The sequence below is a fragment of the Haliaeetus leucocephalus genome, unplaced genomic scaffold (genome assembly GCF_000737465.1).
Source record: "Haliaeetus leucocephalus isolate CR32 unplaced genomic scaffold, Haliaeetus_leucocephalus-4.0 Scaffold150, whole genome shotgun sequence".
NCBI lineage: Eukaryota > Metazoa > Chordata > Aves > Accipitriformes > Accipitridae > Haliaeetus > Haliaeetus leucocephalus.
In genome coordinates this window covers 1-26,457 of record NW_010972586.1, presented here as the reverse complement: position 1 = coordinate 26,457, position 26,457 = coordinate 1, and the positions used below count along the sequence as shown (strand labels likewise).

Genomic DNA, 26,457 nt, shown 5'->3' with positions numbered 1-26,457 from the left:
AAGCACTTAGGCGAGGCAGACTGTGACAGTTGTCCAACCTGCCAGCAATTGCCTTCATTGAAGACCAGTACTACTGCCACTCTGCTGTCACACCCCCTTCCTGGTAATGTGCTGCTACTTCGCAACCCCACCAGTACACCTGTGGTGCTGTGCCATCAGTATCCCTAATTTGCTTCCAGGAAAATCAGCTGGGGTTATTTTGTGCCAAGTCCAGAGTGCAAAGGTATGTTGCATTGCCTCTGCTATATCAGCTCTGCTAAACAGAGCATCTGAGTAACCAGTTTGGCAGAGGAAGGAGAAACTGGAAAAATCATGACTGTCCAGGGTAAAAACACATTTATCTGCTGTGGGTAGGTGTGGAAAATGCTGCTTTGGATGTTTAATTCCCTTTTGGCAGCACTTACTTATCTATATTTAAGAGCAAGCTTGGATAGGACCATCATACCACACATACATACTCCTAGTCATAGAAGAAAACAGTTACAACTAGATTTTATGAGATTCCCTGGTCTGGCTCTGAATCAGGCAGCCAAAGGCTGCGGGACAGCAGCTGATTCACTACCAGGCAGTTTGGAGGGTCACGGAGGAACCAGCAGTGTCCCAGAAGGCAGTACAGGTCCTGTGTAGGAACCAGCAAGATGAGGCAGCAGTTTAACCAAGATTCTGTTCAGCTTCTAATTCAATGCACAAGCCAAAATCCTGCTTTGTAGTGCTCTGGCCACAACTGTGTGAAGCAAGCTGTCTTCATATTGAAATCTCTGTGCTTTTACCTTGCAGTCACTGTACCAGGTAACTATAAAACAATAATTTCTCTGGAAATCTTGTAAACAGGAGCAGACCTCTCAGTCTGAGATGCTCATGCACTGCTGTGAGCACACATTGCCTCTTACCCTCAGCAACGCTGCAGTCAGGCCATCGTGTTTGTGCTTCATATAGCATCAGGCCTTTATTTGGTACCTCTGGCCCCAGCAACGGGCTCTGCTGATGGGAAACTGGGAGGACAGGAGTGGAGGCCAAGCCTGCGTGCTTGCTCCCCAGCCCTGCCCGCTGCCCTGGTGGGTGCAGGCATTCACAGCAGGGCAGCTCAGGCTCTGAGAAAGGGCAGACAGCTTTTCTCATTTCTTGGGCGAGTACAGCAGCAGAATAGCTTATTGTAGAAAAATACAACTCCTCACACCTTCTCTTCTGCGGAAGAGCTGTGGAGGAAATGAAAGGTGAACAATAGTAGTTCACAACAGCAACGAGGGAGAACTTGGATTTGTGCTTTGGCTGTGCTCACTGTATTCATTCTGTCTCAGTGGAAGAAAGCAAAAATTAGTACCTCAAGTTTTAATTAAGTAGCCTGGTAGAGATACATAGAGATCCAGATTCTTCACCCCCAGCAAATATAATTCTGGAGTAATTATAAAGAATTTGTGTACAAACAGAAACAGTGTTAAACCAGAATAATGAGAAAAGAGCACAAATACTTTCTGCTCTGCTCTGTTGATTTACTGAACCATAACAATGGTTGACTAATCTCACCTCAGTGCTGAGGAATGAGAAGCTACAGAATGATGGACTAGATAAACAATTCAAACAAATGCAAAGTCATGATGCTATAGGAAATACATGCTGGTCTGTAGGCATTCAGGGGAAAAATGAATTGGTTTGACTCGGGTCACATCCACTGTAATTCTATGCCAGAACTCATGTTCATCTCTGGTAGGCAAATAATGAAAGACCACGATTTCCTCATATTTTAACCCCCATTGCAAAACAAGTTCTCTTAGCAGCTTAAATGCAGAATTCAAAACATGTTTCCTGATTAGCTGAGGGCCATTGTAAGCCAAGCAAATGACTTACTCTTTGCAAACCCAGCAGACTCTGAAATACCAATGTCTTAACCCAGTTTCAAAAAAGCCCCAAAGAAACAAGCTAACGCTCTGAGGAATGACAAACTTCTCACAGTAATTAGGAACTTTGTGATTTGAAAAACTCATAAAAAGACTTGTGCAAAGTATGCTTCACATTCACTATTTCTGGTAGGAACAACACAACATGGAGTAACACAGGCTAAGTACCAGTAAGGGTTAGCCTGTCTGTGAACCTTCAGTATTTATTGTTCAGAAAGAAGGCGGCAGTGAACAGCCAGAAGAGTAAATGATATGATCAGCATGCAAGCTAGTGTACTTAGACAAATATTGGCTGACATAAATCCAACAGAGATTTGAAATGCATGGATTAATACATCAGAGCTGATCTTAAGACACAGAACAAAGAAATTGGGGGGGGGTTGTTGGTTTTGTTTTTGTTTTTTTCTTTTTTTACACAAAACATTCTGAATGACATTGGGACAATTTTTACAGTAAAGAAAACATTAAGAGAAACACAACCATCAAAAAAAGAATGCTTCTTCTGTTCTCAGATGTTTTCCTTCATGTTGTTGGTTTTTTCCCTTAATCACAGTTTTGATAGCCCATCCTACTGCCAGATTCGTGCTCCAATCAACGATTTGGAGGTTTAGGATGATATTGTTCCACAGTGAATATGCCTGTCTATGCTTTATCTGCCCTAATTGCAGCCTTATGTGTTAGCTTAAACTACATCTGGCTGCTTTTCCTGTTCTCCTCATCCGGTAATTTGTTTATCCTTCTGTTCCTTTATACAATAGTAAAAAACATGCTCTTTCAGTCTACCGTATTTTGTGCACTCTGCCCCACCTGCCATTTGTAATAGTGTGAGCTTATCTTCCCCAGTGTTCCCAACATTACACCCAGCATCTAAAAGTCTGGTACTGGGTCCTCCCTCTCCTCTGCAATGCTGCCCATCTCTTTCACCTTGGCTTCACCACCTCCTTTGCTGGTGGTTTTGAATTCATCATCCTCACTTTCATGGCCCTTCCTTTTTCTGCAGCCAGTGACCAGTTGCTGCCTTCCTGCAGGTTCCCTTGCACAGCTGTGGTGCTTGTCAGACTTTGCAGCGTGTCACTTCAGCATTAAATTGCCAGGGAAAATAAAATAAATCAAAAAATATGGAAAGGAAATTAGCAGGCAAGACAGGCTCACAGCAGCCAGTGTTGGTTAAGCCTACTTTGGGACAGCGACGCTTGACTCACCATTTTCAGATTTCCTACCTTGTGCTCCATCCCTGACTTTTTCCTTATTGCCATAAGTTTCTGTCTCCTTTGCTGTCACTCCATGATCCTACATACCCTCTCCTTCAGCTAAGATCCTCACATTGTTTTTTCAACCTACAAAGACTTAATACTGCATCAGCCTTAGAAGGATAGTTTGACTTGCACAGTATCATGAAACATCACTATAACCTTACTCTGCTATTTGTTCTGCCTTAAACCAAGACCATAAATCAAGTGCCGGCTGGGTCAAATCAAGGTAGGAAGGAATGCCTTTACTGTTTATGGGGCAAACAGATATCCCTCACTTCCCAAACACAACTGTAAGCACATACAGTCATAAGTGAATACAGTCACATATGAGCTAGAAAGAGGTTTATATTCTGGGGTTATACGAGTATCCTGCATACTTCTGGTGATGTGTTAAAAATACCAGCAATTGTGGTAAAAAAAAAATGTAGTTAGAAGAAATACAACTCAAAGAAGAGGTATGTGCTGCACTTTTTAGGTACTTTTCAAATGCAGCTGCCACATTGGACTGAGAGGTTTATATCATTATAGGTCAGTCTAAATCACAGGCCAATGAGTGAGTAGCCTCTTAAAATTCACAAAAGACAGGAGATAAGCACTCAGCAGTAGTTTGGGGATTAAATAAAAGCCTCAGGAACAAGAGACATTGTATTTATCCTCCATTCTTCCTCTGTCTCATTTTTAAACTTGCATGCTGTCATTTTATTACCTCTAGGAGGTTTGGGACAGCTGTAAGGACAGTGCCAGGGAAGCATGAAACAAAACTACCACCAACTTCCAGCTTTCCAGACTTTAATGTAAGGAAAGGATGTGCGTTCTTCTGAAGCTCGGATATCTAGCTTGCACTGTTTGTACCCTTTAACCCCACCTTGAAATCAGGTTATAGGAAAACAGAGCCATAATGCTGGAGAACAGTAACATAATGGGTGAAGTATGTATAGAACAATTTGTTCTTCTCTGGAGATGAGTACCCAGCTGAAACACTTATTATTTCTATTCTTCGGCTTTTGGAGTTAATGTTTTATAAAACAATTGCACTAATCAACTGAAGCTTTTGCAGAATAAAGCGTATTTAATTACCAGCTCAGAAGTAGTGTTCCCAGATGTGCCAGAATATAAGACATTCAGATGAAAAGGTTTGTGTTTTACACTGCTGGCTAGCAAAGAAGGCAAAGCCCAGTCCACACGGGAGGGATGGCTGCTGTGCCACCCCTCGGCATGCTTTAGCCTGACCAACAGCGACACCAGGAGGAACCCGACAATTAAAAAAAAAGGCTCTGCTATGCCTTACTGTCCAAATTCCTGTCCCAAAATGCTGAAGCGTTTCCCTATTATCTGGAGGAAAGCAATGAGCTGAATAGAGAATCAATGCTAGTAATTTAGCAGAAAAGAGAGACCGTGAACAAGTATGTACCAGGTATCCACCGGCAACCATGTTCAAAATGAAGGTTAGACAAGATGCTTTTCACTGCAAGAAGCACTTCAGTGGCAGGAGAAGTTTGCAAACAACTGAATGCAATTAATCCATCAGTTTTCAAACACTAGGCATGCAGCAAATGACAGCACATTTTGCTGGTCAAGGAATACACATTTCAGAACAGCAAACACAAGGCATTAAAAAAGTCCTTGCCAAGCCATTATTCTTAGTCAAGAATTTAATTCTATGTGACCAAGTCATTCTACCCATATATAAGCCTTGAAAATTTTTGTCCTCTTCCACATAGGAAAGTAAAAGTACACACTTGTGCAATACGTGCCCAACACACTGGTGCAGCACCAACGTGGCAAATAATTCAGAAGACAATCCAGGCAAAGATGTCTCCTGTAATTTACACTTTATTTTTTTACATAGCTCCTGTTGAGATTAATGCAGACTTCAGTGGATTAGTACAGGCTAATGAGTCTTGAATGCAGCAGCTATACATATAATCGCACACAGAAACACAGACAGCTGCCACAAATTAAGAGTTCTGGCAGCTGTGTGGTTTTGAACACATCCAGCAACAACACGTAGAACTGAATGACGGAAATACCACAAGAAAACAAGATGATACAATACAAACGGGCTGCTCTGTTAGTTCTGAAAGATAACAGTGAGCACTTTCCCAGTTGTTTTAAATTCAGCACTGCAGGGCAGCTATTTGCAAAAACCCAAGTTGAGACCTACTATCAGCAAATAGTATTCCTGGTTCCTGAAAACAGTTCCCGTACCAACTCTACTGTTAGAAACTGTGATAGGATGCAGTAGAATAGAAGAGTAGCAGCCTGCAGGTTTGATTTTTCGCCATTCATTAAAAAAAGCAGTTCCTCTGTTTATCAGTCAAAATGACATTCGTAGAATTTTAATTTTTTTCTTCAGTTAATAACATAGCAAGAAGAAAGGAAGTTACTTGCAAGACTGTTCCTGTCAAGGTCATTTCACAGTAAGCAATACTGTGCTAACAAATGAATTATTGATCACATGTCATTTAACACTTGTTATTTGCTGGTGTTACACACTCAGTGGTAATTAAGTTTATGCAACAGTGGAAGCCGCTGATAGAATTTGTATTAAAACTGCAAGTTCCATTATGTTGCACATACCAGGAGCTCCAAGACACATTTTATGAATTCTTAAATTGCTTTCCTTGGGTGAGATAACCCAATGACAGCTAATACAGTTTACAATCTCCTAAGTGGACTTTCCAAATTAAAGCAGAAATTGACAAACAGGGTGCTTACAGTATCTTTAAACCTCCTTAGTTTAATACTTCATCATAATCGCAACTGCTTATAGGCACCTAAATCCTTGCCAAAGCCTGTTACAATCTGCAGCTGTCTTTAAAAGGTATTTTCCCCAGAGCCACTTCACTGGAAGTCATTCAGCTAGTCAATTCAGGTAGAATTCTTCAACAACAGGTAACTAAATAAATAGAAGGGTGGAGAGAAGCACACTGCAAAAAGCATCTAAGGAATTCAAAGCTGTCTGGGAAGCAGATGAAACATTATGATTACCTGCTGTAATGCCATACTAGCAGTCCAATGACAATGGAGATAACACAATCTTTGGAATAGTAATTCATATACTCAGCAAAAGACAGGACGAATTTGTAATCTACTTAGAGAGAACCCATTATCTGCTTACATAAAGTGGATCTAATGCACTTTGCACTTACTCGTAATACACACAGGTAGTTATGTATTTCAAGCTGAGTCCTCTGTAAGACTACTCAAAAGTTTGTGTTGAAGAAGGGATTGCTATATATCAAAATGTCAAGTTAATCTTTAAAAAAAAAAGTTTACCGTATTTGCCATACAGTCACCCTCTCGATTACATTCCTACATTTCTTCCACTGATGCTCATTTTCAGATAATGATTTGAAGAGCGGTCAAACACCAGACTTACCATCCCATTTTTGTTGTGTTCTGTGGCCTGAGTTCACATACCTAAAGCCAGATGGCATAGTTAACCTCATTCCTGTAAATTAAACCACTAGACTTGTGAAACTGTTTTATCCAAAAAGAATTAAAAGGCCTTTATTTTCTAGAACAACAGATATAAGATTATCCAAAAACTATTCATAAGCAGCAGGAAGAGGAAAGAGAGTAGTTAATGAACTTATTTTTCATTGTTGAGAGTTTCATAGTAACATTCAGTGCCACAGAACAATGCTAAAGAATACAGCTTCTATATCTTGTTCTATTTGCAGAATAATTAAATTTGGAAATTGGATTGTTTCTTTGTCCTCTATCTGCTAATGATTTATCTGTCGTCTTATAGGTTTTCAGTTCTTTCTGTGTGCACATACACAACAGTCTTTCACGAGATCTGTTTCCTAGTTAAATGGCCAAGCACAAAGAACTACAGGAGAGTTCACCTGGCTGTAAGAGACTCAGCAGGAAAAAACTTCAGCAGGAAAAAACTTCAGCTGACTACTGTTTGTTCTATAGAAACTGACACCCAAAATACTTTCTATAATACAGATGTAAAATTCAAAACACTATATTTTAAAACTAGATGTGAAGGTGAAAGAAGACCTGCTAGCATTATGGTATGTTGGACCTTTAACACAATTTGGATGACATTGCTATTGTAATATCTTAGCATCAAAATAAATCAAAAGCCAAATCACAGTCCTAGAATCTGAGCCCAAAATTAACAGGTCTGCCATGTTCAGAGATAGTGGAAATTTGGTATAAGATTTGAGAGGAAAAGAGATCTCCTTCAAAATGGTACTCTGTGGAAAGCTAAAAATCAGCCTAATAGCACCGTGCCTCTTCTCATCCTGGATTCTGAGCAAGGCTCCTAAATGAGCTGCTGATGGCTATAGTCTTCAGTGGCCAGGAGAAACCCCCACCTAAGGTAAACCAGACAAACGATTTGCCTTTTCCCAGCAAATTGCCTCTGGAAGAGTATTCCCTCCTGGCTGCATATCCAGTTCTTCAGCTGGTTTGGTTGTAGGATGTCACAAGGGCTGTGACAACCTGAATTGGCTGTGACTCCTTCTAGCATTAAGAGGAGCTTCCAAGAGACTGCAGTAGCCCTTGTTCTTACCTCTTATCTCCCAACACACAGGGTGAAAGTCTCCTTCCTGAAGGAGAGGCAGGAAAACTAAAGCAGTCTTTTCAGCCCAGTGATACTTCTCCCAGCTAGCAGCTCAGTCTGTGAAAACAGACAGTCAGCTGAATGTTCCTGCTCCAAAACAACAAACAAAAAACCCTAGAAGCCCAAGGTATCTCATAAAATGTACCTTTATTTATGCATTGAAAAATAGCCCTGTACTGGCCACCCCCCACAGCACCAGTTATCTGTAGGAAACTCAGCACATAGTTTGAAGCCTAGATATACTAGCTGGAAATATCAGCAAGTGGTGGGGAGGCAGGGGATACAGGCAGTGTTGATACTGAAACATAGTGATAAGGCACCAGATTATCCAGGCCACCTGAATCCAAATTTCTTAGTTTCAGTCACCCTGCCTCCTTCCCAAAGACCACATATTTCTCATTTGAAGACTAAAGTAGTAATTTCATACATTGAAAGTGAAGCAATTTTAGAGTAGCTGATTTTTTGACAGAATTGGTATCTTTGCTGCAGATAAGTTTTACATAATTAATTTTCTTCACCATGAGGCTTGGAAGGTGCTTGGTTCTGAAATGCTAGAATTCATGACATGGCTGTTCATAAGGCTGTTACTGAAACTTGATTCCTTGAGCCAAAGGTAAATCCTTGCTGTAGTTGATTGTACTGGAAGAGAAACAAGTATTTAGAGACCAGGCTTGATCACTGAGACAAGATTGTGCAGTCCACTTCCCATGTACAAGGCTTCTAGTTTCTGTGACACGTATACAAAAGACTTCTGTAAGCAGTTTGCCTATTTAAAGTTAAGAACTGACTTTACTCCAATTTTCAGTATAGTAACTATATACAGGGAAAGACCACATGCCCCATTATCTCTTCCTTGAGAGATCAAAGAGAAAGTGAAGTATCATTCTCTATTTAATCTTGTACTAGGAGAATATCCATACAAAAAAATCAAGGTGGGAGTTCTCACTTTCATAAGCCTTTGCATGGAAACCAAATCTAGCATAGGTAACGGCTAGGGAGGCCAGCAGAGAGTGGGAATGGTCAACCACTATAGGCTGTCAGGAGATTTATGGATAGATACCCAACACAGAGTGAAATCACCCACCACTGGCAATAGGAGCCCCCTCACTGTGGTTGCCACTTCATGTATTTCCTGACAAGTTTCAGTAATTTACTTTTTAGCAGAGTTTAAAATCAGGCAAGAGGGGAAAAAAACAGCTTTTTTTTTTGTCCCTTTTGAGGAACAATGAGTAAAGAAAGGTCTTTATCTAGACCCTTCAAATCATTTTCTACCAGAAACACAGATGTTAATTCTTGCATGAAGAAAGGGCAATTACACTCATATATGGTTATCTCACATTTAGCGAAGATAACCTCCTGTAGTCAAGGATTTATACGGTTTGAACTTTTGCAAGTTTATCTGTAATTTACATTTATTTAAAATGTAATAAGTCTGTCTTACCAAGTAGACCGTCTCATATAAAGTTTCCATGAATCACTTCCAGATTCTCTCCCTCCACCAGTGTGCTTTTCACCACCTGTAGGAAAAAGGTTATAAATAAAAACTTGAAATTTTTTTGGAACATGGGAATCTTGACTAACTCCAGGAGGTGAGACATTTTATAAAAATTCATGGGAAAAAAAATATTCCTCTGGCATTGTTCTGTATTTGAAATAAGTTACCAGAACACCACCACATACAATGCACACAGCTAGCTCTCTCCTCATGCTTGATCCAAAAAATATCTGCCTGGAGTTTAAAGCCTCATCATGGTGGCATGAGAGGATGCTGTTTTAAAGATATTTTAACATGAGACAAGAGTACAAGAATGTGCTGGTTCTTGTGCTGTTTAAATGGTAAGGTGAATATTTCTTCTTGCCTCCCCCCCGCTTCCTTCAGTATATACAAAAAAGAGAAATAAAGGCAAAAATGTATTGAAAGACTGTCTCACAAAAATACTTCATGCTGAAATTTTTATATACACATGCAAACACACACCACAAAAATGCTCAATGTTTTAATTAAAACTGGTTTAAACAGTTTTCTACTCAGCCACATCTCTAAACGCATTCAGAACATACTTCTGAGTTACATTCCCTTGGTGGGGGCAGGGGAAATGATACATGGAATATTTAAAAAACAAATACAGATATTTTTAGAAGCTGAAATCCTACTACCTCTTATCAATTTGTTTTCTGCTAAAGCAGTATAATGAAAAATTAACTTCATTGATTTCTTCAGATTTAGTCATTTAAATGGACTCATTAAAACCTTGAAAAATAAGATGAGGAGACCTAAATTATACTAATTTTACAATGGCAATGCTTTATTCTCTTCCAGAGTCATTAGAACACCCCCCCTCCCCATCTTTAAAAAAGTGAATCCTGAGGAATAATACCAAGCCTCTAGACCTGATGCTAGAAGATTTCATCATTTAAAGGATAAAGAAAAAAGCATAAGTAACATACCAAAAGCACCTCCAATCTCAGCCCCACTGGTTGGGATGTTGACATTCACAATGCCACAGTCAGATCCCTTTGGCCTACAACCAAAGATAAGACACAGTTACTTCTCAGGATCAGGAAAGGCTCCTTCCCTAAAATAGAGCTATAAAATGGTCAGCTAGCTTTGTGCACGGGTTTGCAAAATACATGAAAGACTGATTTTATGCTTCAAGAAGGTAGAAAAAGAATTTAAATTATACCCAAGCCAGCGGAAAATCCTTCCCAAATCCTTAGTAAAGATACTGCTGGAAAGACCTTGGTTTACTTCATTATTCCAGGCAAAAACCTCCTCTTCCTCCTAAAAAGAGCATGTATCAATGGTTAAACCATGACCATTCAAAGCAAAGCAGTAACATACAGCACATCAGGGATAGAATACCTCCACCACCGCACAAAACACACAAGCTGTTTTTGAGCAGGTTGACATGACCAATGAAAATCTATTCCTGTACAAACTCTCACCTTAACTCCAGTGCTCTTCACAGAAAAAGCGTAAATGTAGCTATACAGTGACATAAGCTATTACAGTGGGTATCCCACAGTGCAGAACAACTGTTACCACTTCTTGAAGTGCTAGGACAATTACATTAACATGACACACATCTGAAATCTCTCTCCTGACTCTTCTGTTAGCATCCCTGACAACTGACTAATTCCCCATTGTTATTTTACCTTAAATTTCAGCACATACAGTATGGGAGCAAATGTCTCAGTGTGGACAATGGGTGCATTATGAGGAAGGCCAGTCACAATGGTTGGTTCAACATAGTTTCCAGGGCGATTTATGACCTTCAAAACACATAAAAGAAGAAACAACTAAGTAAGTTCAAACCAGCATCCTTCTTAGTACTAGGGTAGGAAGGGAATCTTTCATGGTCTGATTACTATAGTTGTGCCTAGCAATCAGAAATTGAAGGTTAGGTCATCTGAGTAGGTAACTTAAATTTTACTTGTTTAAATATTTAAAATACAGAAGCATAACTTAAGTCTACTAAGGAGGTAATCAAATCTCAAAGTCTAGCAGGTGACAAAAAAATACTTCCTTATTCCTACTTGTAAGCTGATTAGAACTTCAAAGGTATTAGGAAGAAAGTAGGTGCCAGTGAAAGACAAGAATTCCCAGAATGTTAAACCCATGAGAATTAAACATCCCATATGATGAAGATCTATAAGTGGCTCTCTTGATTCTTCAGTATTTCCTGAAGTTTGATACTATGAATCCAGGAACAGAACAGCAATTTTTCTTTGTTACATGCTTGATATTCACCATGTACATTGCTGTTTGTATTTTCGCTATACAAGGGAGTAGGGCAAGGAACAGCTAAAAGCTCTTAGCCATTTCTTGGAGGAGAAGGTAGCTTCCAAGTAGACCCATCTTTACCCTAAAGACAGGACTGCTATTCAAACATTCTCAGACCGACTACCTTAATATCCTATAGTGGCTGACAGGACAAACTGAGGTACTATCTTGGCCTAAGCCACCATGTTACTGTATTTTTTTTCCTAGAGCACTAAATGTAGCAGGGAGAATAAAAGTAAGTCACCTTTCCACCATAGACCACAGAGCCACCCTGTTGTTTTGCTTGTCCTACTGCATCAAGGAACATTTTCACTGCTTCTTTGGTATGAAGAGGCCCATACAGAGTGTCAGCTAAAAACAAAAGATCCAAAGACATACTTTCAGCAAAACTATATATGTTTGCAAATATTCTTATCATGACATTTTGGGAGTAATCATTTAATCTGCCCGAGATGAGCAGTATTAGCTGGATTCTTCAACTTCCTTTCAGAGTTTGTATTCTAAACAAAACCAGTTATCCCCACTCTCTGGTAAACTGCTAAAATTAGATAGCTTTGATCCATAATCTCTTCAGTATTTAACAGAAAGAAACAAATGGAATCTTGTCTCCTAAACTCATGAGTTGAAAATAGCTACTTACGATCCCACGGATCACCAATGCGGACCTGGGCATATGCCTGAGCAAGCTTTGCCACCACCTCATCATGGATGCTTTCATGGAGGAACTAAACAAAATGTGGTAAGAAGGTTGTAAGACAGCTCAGCCTATGTAACTATTCCTGAAGTACTGCTGCACTTTGAAGAGGACTGAATGAAGCGTGAAGATAGTGTTGCTCATATTCAGCAAATCCCAAAGTTAAAAATAAACATATGAGCAAGGCCTCGAAACAGCACCAACACCATGAAATGAAGATTTAAAATCTTCATCATCAAGACTTAAAAGCAGCAATTATACAAAAACCTGTTTTAATTTTACCCCATCTCAGATCAATGGTATCAATGTGTTCTGTAAACTCATCAGTTAAGCGTTTTAGGACAAATACTCAAGTGATTTTTATTGCTGTAATGTGAGGAATCACTGCTCTTCCCATACACCCAAAGTTAACCCACATTAATTTTGATGAATATTTACCTAATCAACCCAACTCTGAAAAGACTATACAGACGCAGACTGATATTTTAACACCTTTAAACTTATTGAAAATGATTGGTTAAAAATTAATAATAAAGTAAGCAACACATAGACCCTTGCTTTGCTGAAATCTAAACCCCACATCAAAAATCGTAGCAGGCAAAAGCAAAGAAGCTCTGGCAACGAAAAGAAAGAGAAATACGGCAAGTATGGTAAGTTTTATTTTCCTGAGTTTTAGCACCTGGGACACTTAGAAACACATACGAAGAAACTCTTTAGAGCTAGAATTATAGTGGAATGACAAACTACCATCTTATTTTTGCATCATACTGATTTTTGACAAAGTAAAAATGTGTTTCAAAGATTATTTGTTGCTCTCCATAATGTTAGGAATTGCTAGGCATTTCCTGAGCTAATTTGAAATTAAATTTAAATTCAGAACTACCCAAACCAGACAATACATGTTTACTCACCAGCCTTCTAGCAGTTGTGCACCTCTGACCCGCTGTTCCCACAGCAGCAAATAGAGCAGACGGGATGACTAGGTTCAGATCTGCATCTTCAAACACTTAACAAAAATTAAAACATCAGCATGTTACTAAAGTAAACAGGCACTTCACAAGACTTAGGACACTAAACAATATAATAAACTGACAGGCTGGTCAAGAAGCATTGGGAAAAGTCACACTAGCATAGCACACTAACATCTACAGAAACACTTCAAAACTCCTATTACTTTCACACCTGGAATTAGACACATACAACTGGACATAAATGTAGGTCTGAACTACTGAAGGGAGCCTTTTGCAATAAAGCTTGCAAAGAACTTCAGCTTCATTTTAATTCAAGAAACTACAAGCAATTTCTTGCTGTTTCTTCACCTTGTCCTTCTCTCACTGAGAACTCTAGCAGCATAAAGAAACAATGGTAAAGTATATCCAAATGGCATATAAAAAAAGTAGCTAAAACACACAGGTACACAATAATGTAAAATACAAGTGAGCTGAACAAATTCATCTGGCTTAGATGACATCGGGATGTTTAAAGCAAAACTAGTATGTACAAGCGTCAAAGGATCCCCAAAATATCAGTCAGCTTAGCCAGTCCCACAGAATTCTCTACATATCCAAAATTATTATTACATTTGGGACAAAGTCCAACCAAACAACATTTATGCCATCATTCAAAGCCAATTCCAGAAAAAACAGGACTTTAATATGAAAAAGGAAACAATTTTCCAAGTATAAAGCAAGTTTATGCTACTGGCTGCAAAGCACAACAGGAAAAAAAAGAAAAACCTACTCAAATATGATTTTCAAAAGAGCTTAATATTCTAGATAGGCAATTACACTTGTTCAGAATATGAGAAAGATGAAACACAAGGCTACAACAGGACAGCAATTTAGGTATTTATCTAGCTTATATGTTCTTCCTGCCACAATGCTCAGCTTCACGGTATTAATGCTATGTTTATCTGTGAACCAGATCATACCCTAAGCTACTTAAACCTGTAAAATGTGCTACTGACATAAACATCTGCATGCTTTCCTTTCATCTTAAGACTATATATATGTACTTATATTCTAAAATGCTAAAAATGTGTTCACGAGATTAGAACTATTCTAAAATCAAATTTATTTTGCATTGTCCACATCTCATTACTGAAGCTTCCTACTTCTCTTGTTCCCTTCTTCACTTCAAACATGAATAGATGTAAGAGCTTGAACTTTCATTTTTTACCTTAAAACACTACCCCTCCACAATACTGAAGATGGAAAAAACCCCCAACATCCTACTATGTACTTTTTAAACCCCCAGTGTGTGTGTGGGGCGGGGGGGGGACGACACAGACGGGACAATTTGCTACAAACATTTGTATACTAACTTCCAAATATCATCTATGGTACTTGTTGTGGTTTAACCCCAGCCAACAACTAAGCACCATGCAGCTGCTCACTCACCTCCCGCCCCCGCCCCGCAGTGGGATGGGGTAAAGAATCGGGAAAAGTAGTAAAACTTGTGGGTTGAGATAAGAACGGTTTAACAGAACAGAAAAGAAACTAATAATGATAACACTAATAAAATGACAATAGTAATAATAAAAGGATTGGAATATACACATGATGCACAATGCAATTGCTCACCACCCTGCTGATCGATGCCCAATTAGTCCCTGAGCGGCAATCCCCGCACCCCCACTCCCCCCAGTTTATATACTAGATGTGACATCACATGGTATGGAATACCCCATTGGGTCAACTGTCCTAGCTGTGTCCCTTCCCAACTTCTTGTGCCCCTCCAGCCTTCTTGCTGGCTGGCCATCAGAAGCTGAAAAATCCTTGACTTAATATAAAGATTACTTAGCAACAACTGAAAACATCAGTGTGTTATCAACATTCTTCTCATACCTAACTCAAAAACATAGCACTATACCAGCTACTAGGAAGACAATTAACTCTATCCCAGCTGAAACCAGGACAGACTGAATATCTACAGAGCATATTACCAATAATGGCATTGTTTCCTCCCAGTTCCAGCAAACTCCGACCTAATAAAAAACACACAAAACAAGTTATGTCACGCACACCTGTATTCAATGCACCTCATGCAGTGAGGCTGCCTCTAACTAGAGCCAAGTTTCATTAAATGTACTTTTCTGGACAGACAAGAAGTTTTAGGCATCACAGTCAACTTATCACTCTAGCCAAAGCAGAAAATGACACCAAATGCTACTTCCATCACATACTGTGAAGACAGATACCTGGAAAGCAGTTAGGGCAGAAAGAAGCTTAAAAAGTAGGCAAAAGCAGCACTAGAAAGGAAAAGATGAAAACAGAAGAAGTTGCAGCATAAATAGTATGACACAAAGAAGAGGAGGAGGTGCTACAGAAATCAAAATCCACACATAAAATTAAACTGGGCTTATTTATTTCTCTGGCAACTGTTTTATCTCAAATCTGAGAGAAAGAATCACCATCTACTTCGGGGTAAACGTTTGCAATCTGTTCTGATTTTTTTTTTTAAACTCCTATGAACTTCAAATGTATAAAATGAGAAAAAATGAGAAAATCCTGTTCACAAGGTTTAAAACTAAAAAGTTAGAATCTAGCAGCTGTGCATGGACTCATGTCTATATACTTCTAAATATTTGCAACAAAAACAGCACCTCAAAAATCATAACTTTTCACCTGTATTTATAAGGACTAAAAGGTGAGGGGGCACTTCTCCATGAACACATTGCCAAAAGACTATAGGCCATGGCTCTTCATCTTGACAATCTCCACACAATTACATTCATGGTCACACACACCCCGCCCCACACACCCCGAATTAACTGTAGTACCATGGATTTGTGGGTACCCTGGAAAAAATGCTGAGTTGCGACAGGAGCAGTATCTAGCTCCGCGCAGTTTCAACATCCTATTTCCACCAAGTCACAGGGAAAAAAAAAAAGGTAACACAAGAGGTAAGTAAAAACAAGCTGTCATTTTAAAATCCTGTGGGGCTCGCCTGCCTTTTCCAACCACGGAAAGAAGTGGAGGAGATCCCACACACTCACCAAATCTCTCCTGAACCATAAGCGCTACTTGCTTGCCCACTTTTGTGCTGCCAGTGAAGGACAACAGGTCCATTCTCTCATCTCTTGCCATTGCTGTCCTGCAAAACAGGAGACATGCCACCACATTCAATGAAAGAGCAGACAGCTGGAAAAGCTGCTTGCACCTTCCACATAAACCAACTTGAACCAGGGACATTTTTTAAAGTCAGAGCCACTTCTTCGAAACCATCAGCTAAGTGACCCAGCAGACGGCAGGAAAGCTGCTTCTTAGTCAGAAAAGAGGAAGAAGGCTGTTTCACTCCCCCTTTTCAGATTGTAAGAGCATCACCTGTCCTAATTTTGAAATTCAATCTAAAGTACATAGCGAGATCAGTTCCAATCATTATGTTCCCTAAGAAAATATGCATACCTATAACTTTTATTAATGCTTACCATCTGTTTTGTCTTCTCTTGAAATGCCCCAAAGATACATCTGAATATACATTTCTACTGGGTATTTCCATATTGTAATAATCAAACAAAACAATTTGATTTGTATAGCTTCCAAGCACAGGTATGCATCTATGAGCAAGTACAGAGTCCTATGTGAGCATGGAAAATGGGGAAGTATTCTCCTCCACAAGTGGTCCAAAAGGCCAGTGGGTTAGAAATTGAAAACTCTTTAAGAATATGATGAGTGGAATTTAATATTAGCTGTATTCTTTGGGTGTAAACATATGCAGAAGTAGAATATATTAGTCATGTCTCTTCATTAAATATCTGACAAGTTATTTGTTAGCAGCTGATCTCACAAGAGCAAGAAGTACGCATTATGTTTACAGCTGGGCCAGAGTTTCAGACCAGTTGATAAAAATGAAGGCAACAGGTACATGTATGTACTGGGAACTCCTGATGATCAGAATAACTTTACAAGAACTACCTCAAAGAATATTCTTTACCCTCTATACGTCTTCACAAGAAATGTTACCTACCCAATGTCTGCTCCACCACAAACCAGAGAACAGATTGCTCCAGGCACTTTGTTATCCTCCAAGACTTTGGCAATTATCCTAGAATCAAAGATGTAAAAATTTCAGAGATTTCTGACAGGTGTATATAATAGGGAATGAACCATTAAAACTGACTGACCACATACATGAAGAAGCTAGATTTTTAAAGAGCAGCAGTCTTGCAGTTAATTGACATGTAGTTTGTACAATACATAACACACCTCTCTTACCAAGGACTTTGCTGTTACAATCATAGCTCACACAGAAGTAAGACTAAAATATGTTTATCATGTGTCCACACAGCTGGCACAGACAAGCATCAGATCAGTGTGTAAAAACCTTGGCCATATAGTCTTCCCCCATTAGAAAGAGAAATTTACGTAACTTCATGGAGCTACATAAAATACTCATAAGTAGTTTGGGGCCATTGTTCTCAGAAGTTAATATTAAAGTTACAAGACTTACTAATTAGTTATTTTAAAGAGGCCTACTTATACTTAGCATTTAAAAAGAAATGTTATTTGTAGCACACTATATGCTAATACAGTAAGCAAAGTACAAATCTACAGTAAGTATCACTCTGACAGTTATTCTTTGGAGTTCTCCTTTTTATCATGAATGAGTTTTGAACCCTGGAAACATATGCTGAGGTGTTACTAGGTTTGTGTAGCAAAGATTGTGTAAAGGCATCTTCAAGATATAGGTCTACACAGCCAGCTAGAAGGATCTGCCAAGAAACTGGGTGCTGATATTAGGCTGAGACTCCCAAAAAAAGGGATGATTCTGAAACATGAGTGTGTGATTGAGGGAAGCTGAATTTTGTGAGCAATTCGTCTTCTACAAGGAAGAAAACCACATTGCTAGCCCTATTTCAGCAGAACCACAGCCCTGGTCCCAGAAAAAAAATGGCCAACAGTACAGGTAACATCCTGCATATACTGTTACTTCTTGGGTAACAAGGGGAAACCAGTTCTTCTGACCACTAAGCACTCCCTCAAACAGAAAAGCAGTTGTTTAAAAAGCAAAACAGAAAGCAAAGAAACCAGAACTCACTTTGTAACAGCAACGCTAGTGAGGGATGTTGTAGGAGCACCCTTCCTAAAAATAATAATAAAAAAAGACATTATTTCCTTTTCAATTTTTTGAGAATAAGAAATAATTCAAATATGCAATTTTTATAGTATCTGAAATACAGCACACTTTGGTCAGGCTGGTTTTCAGGTGCATGTTAAGACAGGGACTCAAGCGTTTCTTTCCACAGCAGAACATTCTGAGCTTCTACTGAAATCCACATGAACAAGAGCTATGCCAGACATTAGAGTGAACCAGGCAGATGAAAGTGAAGCAGGAGCTGGGAGAGGAAGTAAAGCTACTTATTTAGATACTTAATTTTAGCTGTACCAATTCTGAAAATATTAACTGTTCACTACCACTGCTGCAAGTCCTCAACGTGGCTTCTTTAATAACAAGCCATTTGGCTAAGTCCTGGACAGGTCTGATTCTCCATATCTCACAAAAGAGGTTACCATAGAATTAAACAAAGTTCTTTGACTACAAGTGAACCTAAAAATAAATACAAACTAAGCCTACACGAGATAGAATCAAATATACAGAAACACCAAACATTTGATAACAATTTCATGCCTGAGATAATAGCTCTCAAATTTTAAAATACTGTTAGCATGTTGGAGAGCTGTATCTTACCAGAGGCAAGCATTTCCACAGATCATTGCAATTGCGCTGTTCCACCCATAAACTGCTACGGGGAAGTTAAAGGCTGTGATGATTCCTACTAACCCAACAGGATTCCACTGCTCTATAAGGGCATGGCCAGGTCCTGAAAGCAAAGACACAACATAATGCAATTTGCATCCATTTAGTGTTTTTTTAGAAAGGAAACCATGTGAGCAAGGGGCCTAGCATCACTCTTCTGTCCATCGGAGCACTAGCTTGTGGAGAGCTGTATTATATGGGCTCTGCACCTTACTAGAACACTAGATTATGGAAAAACCTAATAATATGACAACATGAAGTTTTACTATTTTAACTGTTCATTTAACAGAATGGTGTGCTTATCAACAACTGACAAGAAGGTCTCTCATTTCTAAGTATACTCCTGAACTTCTTACATACTTTTCTCTAGCACCTTCATTAACAAAGAAAAAGAGAAGATGCCAGAAGCTTTCACCTTGTCACATGGAGCCAATGCCAGGTGGCTCCAAGATAGATCCGCCGCTGGCCAAGGCTGAGCCCAGTGGTAGTGCCTCTGGGATAACAGATTTAAGAAGGGAAAAAGTTGCAGCAGGCACAGAAACAACAGCCAGAGAGAGGAGTGAGAACATGTAAAAGAAAGAACCCTGCAGACCCCCAGGTCAGTGAAGAAGGAGGGGGAGGAGGTGCTCCAGGCACCAGAGCAGAGATTCCCCTGCAGCCTGTGGGGAAGACCATGGTGAGGCAGGCTGTCCCTCTGCAGCCCATGGAGGTCCACGGTGGAGTAGATATCCACCTGCAGCCCAGGGAGGACCCCATGCTGGAGCAGGTGGGTGCCCAAAAGGAGGCTGTGACCCCGTAGGAAGCCTGCGCTGGAGCAGGCTCCTGGCAGGACCTGTGGCCCCGTGGAGCGAGGACCCCAGGCTGGAGCAGGTTTTCTGGCAGGACTTGTGACCCCGTGGAAGGGACCCACACTGGAGCAGTCCGTGAAGAACTGCAGCCCATGGGAAGGGCCCACATTGGAGAAGTTCGTGGAGGGCTGTCTCCCATAGGAGGGACCCCACGCTGGAGCAGGGGAAGAGTGCAATGAGTGCTGCCCCTGAAGAGGATGAAGTGGCAGAGACAACATGTGATGAACTGATCATAACCCCCATCCCTGTCCCCCTGTGCCGCTGGTGGGGGTAGGTAGAGAATCCGGGAGTGAAGCTGTGCCCAGGAAGAAGGGAGGGGTGGAGGGAAGGTGTTCTGAGATTTGGTTTTATTTCTCATTATCCTACTCTGGTTGATTGGCAATAAATCAAGTTAATTTTCCCCGAGTCTGTTTTACCTGTGACGGTAATTGGTTGATCCCCCTGTCGCCCTGAAAACTCCCTGTCCTTATCTCGACCCATGAGCCCTTTGTTATATTTTCTCCCCCTGTTCAGCTGAGGAGGGGGAGTTATAGAGGGGCTTTGGTGGGCACCTGGCATCCAGTCAGAGTCAACCCACCACAGCTTCAAAGACTGGAGAGAAAATCTGTTGCCTCTGTTGCTATATGCCACAGGCTAGATACTTCATTAGGTAGTGCTACTGCCTATCAGCACATCTATTCCTACACAACATGCTCCCTAAGTAACTCACAGTACAAACATTTTGCTGCACTACATCCCACTATATTTAAGATACATCTCCATCTCTTCGTTTGTACAAATAAACACCCAAAACCCACATAACCACAAAATGAAAAAAAACCGCCCAACAAAATATATCCACACATACTTACTTTCTGAAGGCAAAATAGGTCCACCAATCATTCGGGACAAACCAACAGCATAGTCGCAGACATCAACATACTCCTGCACTTCCCCAACACCCTCAACAAAAATCTTTCCCATTTCCAAAGAGACCTGAAAAAATCAAGAGCAAGACAAAATTATTTTTAAAAAAATTCCCTTGCATTCCCAATACATTTCGTCTCCCACTAATGTCAGGTGTATCTGTATACCAAGTAAGATTTAATACGTATTTTTTTCCTTAGAAGAGATTCACCTCTTCCTGAGTTATTCACAGCTTAAAGAAAGAACACAATAGACAACTAGGCAGGAGTCACATTCCCATACAATAGGAGGAAATTAGAAGAGGAAATTATTGAACAGAGAAAATTAAAAATAACCTACTGAAAGGAGATCCAACAGTAATGAGGTTCATAGGTTTACATCAATGAAACACTGAATTTCCATGAGGATGTTTGCATACATTGTGGACCAGGCATGGAATAATTTGAAAAAAGGGATTACTCTGCTCCAGCAAAAGAAAATGGTCTTTTACATTTTTTGTAAGCAACTACTCATTTTACAACACCTTAAAGTGAGTTTGAGAGATTCTATTTTCACACACTCCTGAAAATGTCTACACATGTTTAGTATTTTAGTTATCTGGGATGTTTAGGATCAATTTTTTTTCTTTTTTTAGCTGAAGTCAATCCTAAACTATGTCCTTCTCTTAAAAGCATGTTAGATGTACACAGCAGACATATACATTATCAATGAGAATAAGCTGGTATTTGAAGACATTTTCCTCCAAAGTGAGAAAATTCACTAACTTAGGAGCTGAGAAGTCCCCCATTTATCCCCACTTAATTTTACAGTCATGCTCTGATACCTAGGTGCAACTTTCATGCAGATACCACCTACCACTTTAGACTGACGATTGTACTTTCAAGCAGCTGTTAAGTGAGGAATCAGGTTCAAAGGATTGCAGCAAGATTTTACTCCCCATGCAAAGGTTAAAATAAAGGTGACTAAATGTATTTCTGTAATGCCTGTGGTCATCTCAAGACAGAAGGAATAGCCACTATCTGTGACCAGAAATGGAGTGGAATCATAAGAAACACAGCAGTGAGTCCATAAGTGCAGCAGAGATACATCTGGATACTTGACAAGGCCATTGTGAGGCAAGGTTGGAAATTTCCAACGGAATATGAAAAAGTGAGTTGCCACACCGTTCCCTTTTATGTATCCTGAAGCCAGGAAAAGTCCTAAAACCTGGATACCTACTGCAAAGCTTTCACCCTGAAGTTCACCCCCTATCCTGGAAGAGCTGAACAGATGACTTATGTTTGGGAAAACTAGAAAAATGCTCTGGCAATAAGCAACAAGTTTTGTCCAAGGAACATACAGCAAACTTCTGTCTATCCACATTGACCAGGGAAGCTGTATCATTTTTTAATACAAAAGCACATTAGCACTCTAATTCCACCACAGAAACTCTGCTCAGGAAACATCAAGTGAAACAGCAGAACAAAGTTTTGTAGGTTAACAATATGGGCTTGACTACACATGGCGTTATTCACTGAGAGCTATTTCTGAATAGTAGCACATATAGGCAAGCCCTGTAAAAGGAAAGTGGCAAGTTCCCTACTTGTCTCCTTTTCTTTCCCAGCAACTAGCAAGTGTTTTAAAGGAGCAGTCCTTCCACCTTTATGTCCTGCACAGCACTGCAAGAAGATCTCATTAAGACCATCTCACCTTCTGAAGCCTTATACCTCCACATGTCAGTTTGCAAAATCCCGCAGATCACCAGAAAGAGCTCAAGGTTAAAAGCTCTGTATTGGAGGAAGGTCTTTTTCAGGACACTTTTAGTATCAGACAGTGCCCTATCTGACAGGCAAGTGGGAAAACCGCAGAGCGACAGTTGTAACACTCCTCCCGGCTAGAGTACAGGCTCAGAATGAATTACGCTTTCTTTTCCTATTATATATTAACTTTTCGGTGTAGGATGCCAGAATGCAATCTTACTTTTTTTTTTTACTTTTTTTTTTGAATTAAAATTTCTTTAGGCAAGCTAACAGAACAGCAGCTTTTTAACAATTATTAAGGTTAGTATTGCAGAGTGGTACATTAAAAACTGAGAAAAACAGTTTTGACACCTCACCCCCAAACCCGCCACAAACTTAAGCTGCTTCTTAAAACACCTTACCAAGCTTCCTAGAACCTTGATTTTTTGTCTCAGGGCATCACCAATCTGTCGCACTATTTCTCCACGCTTAGGTGCAGGGATCTAGTCAAAACAAAAGAAAACAGAAAAATCTATTTGAGATTGAACATCGGTGACTTCTGCAGCATATACACTGCTAGTTTTCTACCCCTGCAGTAAGAAATCACCGATTGCTGTACTTTTCCCCCTCTCTTCCCAAGATATTATTATTCATTCATTTTTATCACGCGCATTGCTTTACAAGAAACTGTTTCCTGCCTCACAGAGACTGGTAACAACTGTGCACATTTATGTCTGTTCAAAACTTCAGTTCCACTGAATATTGTCAGAAGCATTCAGATTATTAGCTTTGCTACTTCAGTTCAGCTACACCACCCACAATGTCCCCAAATAATCAGCTTCACCTCAAGAAACAAGCATTTTTTTTTAAATAAAAGCACACTTACTGGTTTCTGAGCTTTTGAAGTGTACTTAACATCACATTTTCATATGTTTTTTTTCAGCATGACAATGGCTGCTGACATTTGATAGTAAATGCCAAGACATACAGAAACCTCAATCATGGAAAAATTAAAACCATATACCAAATATTAATAGACTTTTTTTAATGTGCTATTAGTACGTGTCCTGGTTTCAGCTGGGATAGAGTTAATTGTCCTCCTAGTAGCTGGTAGAGTGCTATGTTTTTGAGTTCGGTGTGAGAAGAATGTTGATAACAATGATGTTTTCAGTTGTTGCTAAGTAATGTTCAGTCTAAAGTCAAGGATTTTTCAGCTTCTTATGCCCAGCCAGCAAGAAGGCTGGAGAGGCATAAGAAGTTAGGAGGCAGCACAGTCAGGGCAGCTGACCCAAACTGGCCATGTCTAGTTTATAAACTGGGGGGAGTGGGGGTGGTGGAATCGCCACTCAGGAACTAATTGGGCATGGGTCCACGGGTGGTGAGCAATTGCTTTGTGCATCATGTGTATATTCTAATCCATTTATTACTATTATTATCATTTTATTAGTGTTATCATTATCATCATTAGTTTCTTCTTTTCTGTTCTACTAAACTGTTCTTATCTCAACCCACAAGTTTTACTTCTCTTTCCGATTTTCTTCCCCATCCTACTCGGGGGCGGGGGGGCGCGCAGGAAAGTGAGTAAGCAGCTGCATGGTGCTTAGTTGCTGGCTAGGGTTAAACCATGACAGTATGGTAGATAATAATCAATAGCCAGGATCAATTATAAACCGTAAGCATGGAACAGGATATAGAGGATTAGAAACTGCTGATGAACTGCAGTTCTCTGGAAAGAGAGGAGTGAGGGATACATAAGCCATATGAGCATATCTGTTTACAGGCAAAGTCTTTCAGATAAGCTCATTACAAACAACAAATTTCACAAACTAACAACAAACAGCTTTGAGACAAGGCTGTTCAGCATTTGATCTGCTGATTCTTCGTTATCTGTTAGATTGCTTTCAGATGATTTCCAAGTACATTAGCAGCTGGCATACACTCACCAACATTATATTCACAAATTGTAACAAAAGAACATCATACTAACATATCTTGAGAAAGCTGAGGAAGCTGTTGTGTTTGTCCTAAACTTTGTTCTCTTTGAGCAAGGCAAACTACTTTGCTGGATAAAATACAGAATGCCCAATACCTTACAAAACACAGGTTTCAGTTTGTATACTGTACCTTTTATAGCAGGTAGCTATAAAAACCGAACCTGGCATGGCCAGCAAGAGAATGGATGCTGGATGGACATAGCTTGTACAGGTGCACTGAGAAATACAGCTTGCTAAGGAAAGACAGCTTAGCTATTGTCTGACACAGCAACATTTTGGAATAACGTAGCTGTTCTGTGAAACACCAGGACAGCTGGTGAACAAAAAAAACACACTCAAAACCAGCTGTCTTCCCCACCCCATGAGAACAAGGTCATCACCACAAGTTAAATATCCAAATATTCTGCAGAGTTCTTGCAAGAGAAAGCATGTGGCAACAGGAAGTTAAATACACCCACAGGGATAATTTGCTTGCTACAAAGTTTCTGAACTTCAGCAGACCTGTTGGCAATGACTTCAGGCACAAACCTGCATAAAAGTGCCAGACTTTTCAAAACAAACATTCTTCTCAAGTCAATGTCCTCACCTTTGTACCTCAATGGTAATGTGTGCAAGTTGCCTGCGTTTGTTTCTTGAGGTCCGCATTGCAGATTTTTGCTTTAATACAATTTACACAATATGAACATGTTTTTACATCTTCACCTGACAGGGCAGTTTAATGGCCTTTACCTGCCACGCAATACATTATAAAAGAGAAGCCTGTTAACTTACATCAGCCCAGACCTTCCATGCCTCTTTAGCCTTCTTTACTGTTTCTTCATAATCCTCCAAACTAGCCTACACGAAGAAGCATATGAAAGAAAAAGTTAGGAAAACCAAAACCCCAAAACAAACACCACAGAAAAGCTTCTGCATCCAACTCAAGACACTTCTAGAGGATAGTACTGCACTACAGAATACCACTTTCACAGGAAGTTTATATCCTGCCATAGTTTGGTCCCAACATGGCATGTTGAGTTACCTGAAGTTACTGTCGAGGAATACCATTTGACCTGCGTAAATTAAAAAAAAAAAAAAAAAAAGCTCGCAGAAATTTTCCTTCAGATGACAACAGCTGTTCCCTAAAGAATAGCTGGAAGGTAGGCATTCATCGCATATTCATGTACCTTCTTTTATCTTAGTTACTACTGCTACTGCCATTATTAAACAAAGGCTGTGAGGACTGCCCTACTCCACCAGCCTCACTAGGCATCAAGGGCTAATTGAATCCTAATAAACAAAAGGAGAAGGTTAGTACCACAGCACTATTCTCACACTAAAAGCTTCCATAAGTTTACCACATGAATTCCATGTTGCTCTCCTTCGTACCTCCCCCAGCCACTCAGCTCGGCTGAATAGCCACAATCCACCCCTACTCTGCAGCTCCCTCTAGAAACAAACAGAAAAGGGCAGGAGAGGCCCTTGCTATTCCCAACGACACTTGCAAGAATAGGGGAGGGATAAAAAAAAAAAAAGAAAAAAAAAAAAAAAAAAAAAGGTGAACAGCCTGTTTTTCTTCCCAGAAAAGCCACGCGGTTACTTCCAGCAGACGGCCCGAGCTGTGATGAGCTTCACCAACTGCCTCTGGATTCGACATCCCCATGGCCCCTGCCACCCTCACCCACCCCAGCGGGCTCCTGCCCTTCGCGAACCTGGTCCAGAGGAGGAGCACCTCCCAAACCAACGCCCAAACGCCCCTCATTCCGGCCACGCGGAGCGGAGGGCTCCTTCCTTCCCAGCAGCCGGCGGGTCCCTGCCCCCCCCCCCGAGCTCCCGAGGCCGGGCCGGGCCGAGGCGTGCTTACCTGCCGGACGCTGGCTATGGGCTCGTTCGTGGCAGGGCAGTACGTCGTCACCACCTAGAGCGGGGGCCGGAGGGGGGGAGGCGGGGAAGGATGAGCAGCGAGGCCGCGCTCGCCCCTTTACCCAACGGAGGGGGCGCAACGCCCAAGCCCCCGCCGAGGCCCGGCCGCGCCGCCACCCCAG

General features: G+C 40.4%; 1 protein-coding gene across 1 annotated transcript; it reads right to left on the bottom strand.

Moving 5' to 3' along the window:
- Window positions 1–144: 144 nt before the first annotated feature.
- ALDH7A1 (aldehyde dehydrogenase 7 family, member A1) lies at window positions 145–26,330 on the bottom strand (the record flags this gene model as incomplete). The annotated part of the gene is made up of 18 exons (XM_010561695.1): window positions 145–1,196; window positions 7,680–8,369; window positions 9,172–9,247; window positions 10,179–10,252; window positions 10,415–10,512; window positions 10,887–11,003; window positions 11,759–11,865; window positions 12,155–12,239; window positions 13,120–13,214; window positions 15,153–15,194; window positions 16,206–16,303; window positions 17,177–17,254; window positions 18,248–18,292; window positions 18,899–19,031; window positions 20,667–20,790; window positions 22,862–22,942; window positions 25,205–25,270; window positions 26,277–26,330. Coding segments are annotated over 17 exons (1,428 nt in total), but the record flags the coding sequence as incomplete, so codon positions are not given.
- Window positions 26,331–26,457: the final 127 nt, after the last annotated feature.